This window comes from Agelaius tricolor, unplaced genomic scaffold (assembly GCF_023055355.1).
Source record: "Agelaius tricolor isolate 1412-34295 unplaced genomic scaffold, bAgeTri1.0.p SCAF_10, whole genome shotgun sequence".
NCBI lineage: Eukaryota > Metazoa > Chordata > Aves > Passeriformes > Icteridae > Agelaius > Agelaius tricolor.
Window position 1 is genome coordinate 12,878,591 of NW_027269270.1, and position 7,768 is coordinate 12,886,358.

The window sequence follows — 7,768 nt, forward strand, 5'->3', positions numbered from 1 at the left end:
AGTGTATGAAAGAAAGATAGAAAACCTGCTGATCAGAAATTGAGCTAAGTTAGAGATTACTGTCATACTGCCTGTTAGTACTTGGAACTTCATCAGCTTGCTCAGCTCAGCACTGCCCTGGGGAGGTAGTTCTAAAACAGGTCCAGCAGAGGATAAAATACATCTGCCATCAAAGCAGCTGGTTCTTTTCTGTTTGCTTTCTCAGGTCTTTTCCTGCATGCGGGTGGATGTAAAATAGTATGGAAAACACTGCTTAAAAAACATAATGGATTAAAATGTGTCTGAATTGATCCATCAGTGCATTTTAACAGAATGTCAGCAAGCCTTAGTTCAGACACGAGCCTAGACAATTCAGATAACGCATGTACTAATAAATCAGTTCATGGCTGTGATATTTTCAAAAGGTGATGAGAAGCAGCTGATGTGATTCTATAGTTCATGCACTACGGTGAATGGATGGTTATTGTAAATGGCTGTTAGTGCCAAATACATCAAGTGGGATCTAAAGATCCCTGATAAAGAGCAAACAGGAAGGTAAGACCTGTTCCACTGAGATGAGACTACTGTGTATTTAGAAATAGAAGAGTTAGTTTTAGTCTTGTTGGCAAAGCTGTCACTGTTTCCCCTAAAAAATTAGCCTGAAGGCCATTGTTACAGTGCTGCAATACCATTATCTCAAGCCATTCCATCCTACCTCTTTTTCCTCATGGGATAGCATTGGAGATTTTACCTCATCTGCTGTTTTTCATCTTCCTAGAAAAAAAGATTATTTGTGAGAGTGCTTTGGTGTATGACTTTACAACCTATGCCTGGTCCTTGGGTACAAGTTGGCAAAAGGGTGATGACAGGTAGAGGTTTTAAAAAGACAGGCATCAAGTGCAGATAGCAAAGGGATAAAAATCAGGAGCTGATTATTTTGGACCCTTTGTCCAGATATATGTGCAGAAATGTTTTCTGGCAAAAAACACTCTCTAGAACTCTTTCTCTAGTTTAATAAATTTAATATACTAAACTAAAATGCAACCTTAGTTCCATTTGTTATAATTTCAGATGTTTCTAAAGCCAAAAGGAGGAGAACGCAAAAGAAAAATAGAGAATCTGATAAAGTTTCCAGGAAAAAACAAGAACGGAGAAGGGAATCGCTTGAAAAGAAAATTGGAAGGAGGCAGCAAGAGGAAAGAAGTGATACTGAGAGCAAATCAGAAAGAAATCACCGACATTTAAGAGAATCACGTAGGAGAGATGATGTTTCAAAGTACCACCACAGAAATGAATCCAACGGCAGAGATGGTTACCACAGCGGAAAGGATAGGAATCATGAAAGAAGTAAGGATCCAGAAAATAAACACAGTAATTCCAAACTGAAGAAAGGAGAAAGAAGAGCTTCTCTGTCCGATGATGAAAATTACAGACATAGGAATAAAGACGATGGACATCGTAGTAGTGGGAAAAGAGAGAGATCCAAGTCCCGCGAGAGGGAGCGCAGCCGCTGCAGCCCGCAAGAGCAGGAGCAGGAGGAGCGCCCCAGGAACGGTTCGGAGAGGCAGCGGGACAGGCACAGCCGGTACCCCGAGCAGCACAGGGAGTCCCGCAGGAACCACGACAGGCGCGGGGAGAGCCCTCCTCACCGCTCCCCTCACCGCAGGGAGAGGGAGAGGGAGGGCTCCCCTCACCGCAGAGAGAGGGAGAGCTCCCCTCACCGCAGGGAGAGGGAGGGCTCCCCTCACCGCAGGGAGAGGGAGAGGGAGGGCTCCCCTCACCGCAGAGAGAGGGAGAGGGAGGGCTCCCCTCACCGCAGGGAGAGGGAGAGGGAGGGCTCCCCTCACCGCAGGGAGAGGGAGAGGGAGAGGGAGGGCTCCCCTCACCGCAGGGAGAGGGAGAGGGAGGGCTCCCCTCACCGCAGGGAGAGGGAGAGGGAGGGCTCCCCTCACCGCAGGGAGAGGGAGAGCTCCCCTCACCGCAGGGAGAGGGAGGGCTCCCCTCACCGCAGGGAGAGGGAGAGGGAGGGCTCTCCTCACCGCAGGGAGAGGGAGAGCTCCCCTCACTGCAGGGAGAGCCCCCCGCACCGCTCCCCTCACCGCAAGGAGAGCTCCCCTCACCACAGGGAAGGCTCCCCTCACCGCAGGGAGAGGGAGGGCTCCCCTCACCGCAGGGAGAGCCCCCCACACTGCAGGGAGAGCTCTCCGCAGCGCTCCCCTCACCGCAGGGAGGGCTCCCCACACCACAGAGAGAGCCCCCCGCACCGCAGGGAGAGGGACAGCTCCCCTCACCGCAGGGAGGGCTCCCCTCGCCACAGGGACAGCCCCCCTCAGCGCTCCCCTCACCGCAGGGAGAGCCCCCCTCAGCGCTCCCCTCACCGCAGAGAGAGGGACAGCTCCCCTCGCCGCAGGGAGAGCCCCCCACACCACTCCCCTCGCCGCAGGGAGAGGGACAGCTCCCCTCACCGCAGGGACAGCCCCCCACACCGCTCCCCTCACCGCAGGGAGAGCCCCCCTCACCGCTCCCCTCGCCGCAGGGACAGCCCCCCACACCGCTCCCCTCGCCGCAGGGAAAGGGACAGCTCCCCTCACTGCTCCCCTCGCCGCAGGGAGAGGGACAGCTCCCCTCACCACAGGGAGAGCCCCCCTCACCGCTCCCCTCGCCGCAGGGAGAGCCCCCCTCACCGCTCCCCTCGCCACAGGGAGAGCCCCCCTCACCGCTCCCCTCGCCGCAGGGAAGGCTCCCCGCACCGGCGGAAATGAACCCGGCCCCCACGGCGATCAAGGTGCATTTCCAAGCTGGTAGAACTCTATTTTAAAATCTATTCCTGAAGTTTCTTTGAAAAGAAGATTTTGTACAAAGTGATAGTTTGCATTTGTAAATTTTACCAGACTTTTTTCAAATTTTCAGTAACACTTTTTTATAAATGTATCATTGAATCTTTCTGTTACGTTCTTTATTTGGAAAGACAAAGCTCTTTTATTTTGTGAATAAAACAGTAAGATACCAGCAAATTGGGTATTTTGTCACTTAGTTTCAAATATTTCTAATTGTAACTTCACAATCTAAAAACCTGTTGGTTTTTAACTTCACTTGTTAATTGAAATCCAGATGCTGAGGCTGGGGTGATAATGTAAGAATTTCAGACTACAATGTGAATGTTACGTGAGAAAGTGATAAAATTTTCAAACAGACATTCTATATCTGCATGTTCTTTCAACCTTGCAAGCATGAGAGCCTTTTGGCCAAAATCTTCAGGAAATACTCAGTTGATTTTTTTTCTTCAAGACTTAAAATTTGAAAACACAATGTTGCTGTTTTAAATGTCACATGTGAAAGTGTGTCAGCTTGTTCTGTGACTTTTCACAATGTTTTTTAATATTTTGACATCCTGAGCTAGTTTCACTTGGGATCATTTTGGAAAAAGGGTTGGTTTGGTTTTTATTTTTTCAGTTGTGACTTTGATTTCCAAGTCTTAGTCTTCAACTCTATACCTACAGCTGGAACATTTAAGGAACCTCTTTTCCAGTATATAAAAAACTAGAAAGCAAAACAGGAGATGTTTCTAATCTTTTTAGGTGTTTTGAAGTGCTCAAGTTTTTTGGAAGCAGAGTTAAGAAAAAACAACCCTCGGTTACTGCACCACTTTATGATATAAAAATGTTTTGTCTGGGGTCATGGGGTACAATCTGTCTTGATTTCATGAGAAATGAATCAAAATCATCTGATTAAGACTAATTCTCAATAGTAAGTTACAGAAAAATTTGCAGATTTTTTCAATCTTCAGGATTGAAATAGGAAATTGTGTGGGGGCATGGTCAATAGGAAAGAGGTGGTAGTTGCAATTATGTAGTTATTGTTGCTGTATGACTTTTTTATTTGTGAAATGAACACAATTGCTGGACAAAAGAGAACTTTCACATTTTATATGTAAATCATATTTCCTGTATAAAGCATAAGAAATACATTTGAGCTGTTTTATAACAGAAAATAGAACCATTCCTAAGGAAATAGGTCAGTTTTGCCTAAATCTTGTCACAGCATTTTTCTAAGAAAAATGTGTAATTTTTTTCTGTATTTGACAGAATTTATTTCTGCAACCTTACATGTAAAAAATGTTTTCAGTCAAAAACATTTTCATAGAAAATAAATCTGTATTGCAGAAAAAAAAAAGATTTCTATCTTGTTAAGGCACACAGCTAAAAATACTTTGGTGGCATCATGTGTTACATGTTTAAACTGTTGGCTTTTTGCCCAATGCACATCTCATTTTCAACATGATGTGTGCATTTTGGCAGTGTATTAAATCCACAAAAACTTAATTTAAAAGAATATCTTTAATAGCTCTGTATGCACATTATTGAAAAGAATCTATACTCCGTAATGGTTTAATTGCACAAGTTACTTAATATATCTACAGTAATACTTCCCTTAATATGTTATGGGTTTAATAGCCTATATTTTATTAACCCATAACGTTTGACATATTCTAATCTAGTTAAAAAGTTTGATAATGACACCTTTAATAAACAGAAATAAATTGAAACAACACATGTGAAAACATGTAACATGTATTCTGCAGCATCCTGTGCCAGCAGTCCAGCATTTTACTATAGAGCATCTGTAAAAGCATGATTCTTTTATAGCCTCTGCCTGATCACTTGAAAATGCTACTCTTGTGATGTGTTTTCCTTGCTAACTTGTGTGTAATTTTATAGACCTAAACCTGTTTATTTGCCATTTTTCTTTTCTAGAAGTTAAAATTCACCTGCAGGCTCACCTTATGCCAGTCTGCTCTATAGGCTTGTCCTCCTGCCCTTTATTTTAGTGTATATTTTACAAGGGAAAGAAGTAAAAATATTCTGTAGTATTCAAAATGAGGGTATTTCAGGAGATGCACAGTGCCACAGGAGTTTCTGGGGTGGTCAGTTCTCAGTTGCTGAAGAGCTAAGTGACACTGGGTGGTCTGGTCGTGCTTTCCTCAGCAGTAACCGCTGACTGTAGACCCTGCACTGTAAAGGAGTGACTTGTGCCTCTTGCCTGTAATTAATACTGGAGCTCTAGGTTGTGATTGGAACAGCAGTTTTGACTGAAAAACTTCAAGAAGTGGAGGTCCTGTGATTTTCTTCACTGTTTTGCTCAGTTCTTAATTCTTGGTACTTAAAACCAAGGTTGAAACACTTTGGCCTTGGCTTGGGGTGAGTGGAAGAGGAACCTTGCAGACTTGACTGTGCATCAGAGATTTGTGAGAAGGCATTTTTGATGACCTGTTCTGATATCGCATGCTTAAATTTTAGCTTTCAAATGTGGTTGTAACATCCACGTCCATAGATACAGCAAGAGAGGCTGCATCCCTTTTCTAGGAGTGCCTGGCCGAGTTCCTGAATTTCCTCACAGTGGTGGTGTGAGGTGTTAAAGAGATGAGCTGCTGACGCACCCAGCAAATTCCTGTTGGTGGAGGAATAAATCTTGACTGAAGCATTTGTGGTATTGGTAAGAACTGTAATTCTGCTCTCTAACTATATTTAGAGCAAGGTCTCCAAGTGTGGCTGTTCATATGCTCAAATCTAAAGTATGTTTTTTTGGGGGAGAAGAAAGACTTCCACTGTTCATGCCACATTGTTACATAAATCATCAAAATACAACCTCACAGTATGAAAGTAGATAAATTTTGGAAAAAAAACTTTATTTAAAATATATCTAAATTACCTTCAACAGATGATGCTTTCTAAAGCACTTTTTTAGTTGCCGTTTAAGCACCATTGCACTGTTCAGATAGCAGATAGATAGTTCATCTCCAGGTCTGCATAGGAATGGAGGCATGACTACAATAATGTTTTTCTGCTTGTGTTATGTTAAATGAATTTTATAGACAGATCACTTACACACTGAAATCCGAGTTCAGTTTTTGAATTATACTGGTGGTACTAACTAGATGTTGCTAGTACAGTATTTTAACCTAGGAGCATGGTGTTCTCTAATTTACTTGAGGCTCTAGTAGCATAACTCAAATGCAGGGTGTACTCTAAAATAGCTTAGTATATATCAGACTCCCAAAAAATACGTGAGCTAGGATGGGTGTTTTAATCTCCAGTAGCAATTTAAATGCCTGCCTGCTATTACATTGGTACAGTTTTATGAATATAAACCAGTAGCTTATCCTCATTCATCATTCTTAAACTACTTTGAATTGTCTTTCACTGCTGAGGAAAGCATAAGGCTAATTATCTCAGACAATCTAAAAGAGCAGGAGTCTATTATTATGTGAGCAGAGAATTTACTCCAGTTACTCTAATAACATGCAGAGAGTAGGGAGACCTGTCCTTCAATTTATTTTCAGTAAGATTAAATATATTTTTAAAGGTGTTTTAAATTTGTCAAAATATGTTTTTAAGAAACTGTGAAATCAAAATGCAGACTATAAGGGGGTATTTTTATTAAAACTAGACAAAAAATGAATTATAGGTTAAAAGAGGCAGGAGCAAAATAGAACTTTATAAACTGGAAAATCTTTAGGTCAGTTCAGAGATGTTCTGCTCTTTTTTAGGTTTTCCTCAAGTCTATAATTTGGCTGAGACTAGTTAGGGATTTTCTTTTCTTGTCTACTCATGAATGTCATCCAGCATTTTCCTTAAACTTCAAAAAAAAAAGGGGGGGAAGAGGATGCAGCTTAAAGCCTTGGTATTGTTGGCCCATAAATGGTTTGTTAGGCCATCAAACAGACAAGTCCATTAAGAAAATTAACTGCCACCTTTTGACTGTTCAAGCTATGTCTGTTTTTAGTATTTTTTCCCATTATTTTGTGAAATAAAGGTGGCACCAAAATCTTTCCTGAGGGAGAAAATAAGGTGCAACTTTCCTTACGATGGTGAAGGAAAGAGCAAGGATGTGTAAGAGGATGTAAAGCTCCATGAGAAAATTTGTTTCCAGTGTCAGGGTGCCCATGACAGGTAAGAAGTGAAGTCAGAGCTGTTCTTGCCAGGGCTGCTGGCACAGGTGTCTGGGTGCAATGCTGATTGGTTTTCACTTGGTGACTGCTATTGCTCCTTAATTACGTAAGGAAAATCTTGACCAAATTGTTCTTAACCAAATCACTCTCTCTTGAAAATTGGCGATCCCTTTGCCAATTGCCTTACCTATTGCTTTTGAGGCACTTTATGCTCTTTTCACAAATCTCTTGTGAAATTTCACATTCTGGGTTTTTTCTATCATGAAAAGCTATGTAAGAATTCCTTTGTTACCACCTTACCTAAAATTTGGTATAACTTGAAGATTCCTTGTATTTTCAAGAGCCTATGAATATGCTGTCCTATAAAGACTGAAACTTTTCAGCACCTTTTTTTTTGCCCTGGAATAATACTTAAGGTAATTGGATAAATAGTAATTGATTTTAAAGGGAGAGGAGTAAGATGTTTGATGTAGTCACTTAGTCATGCTGCTACTGTATTGCCTGTATTTGTTTTGCTCAGTACTCTCATTAGGATTTTCTTCATTTTCTCCTGCTTTACTTAAACCTTTTTTCATTTTTTCCCTGTCCCTTTTGGACTTTATTATCACATGCAGTGTTAGCCATTTAGAAAAGTATAATGTCACAAATACATTAAAAATTTACTATATATGACTTGCATAATGCATCAAAAAATAATCTTTAAAGGACAGTTTGGCTGAAGGAACAGTGTGTGTCACACCTACAGTAAAGACCAAGCTGCTGCTTGCCTTCTCCTTACCCCAGAATAATGAGTTACAGAACAATTGCAAATTTTAAGAGGTTAATCAGTCATCCCTTTGT

General features: G+C 41.9%; 1 protein-coding gene across 2 annotated transcripts in view; it reads left to right on the forward strand.

The window, feature by feature from the left end:
• Positions 1–7,507, forward strand: part of CWC22 (CWC22 spliceosome associated protein homolog) — a 31,692-nt gene extending 24,185 nt beyond the window's left edge. For both annotated transcript variants that reach the window (XM_071434812.1, XM_071434813.1), the window contains exon 20: positions 1,051–7,507. In XM_071434812.1, coding sequence (XP_071290913.1) covers positions 1,051–2,741 — 1,691 coding nt within the window. In that variant the 3' untranslated portion in view covers positions 2,742–7,507. The remainder of the gene's footprint in view (positions 1–1,050) is intronic.
• Positions 7,508–7,768: the final 261 nt, after the last annotated feature.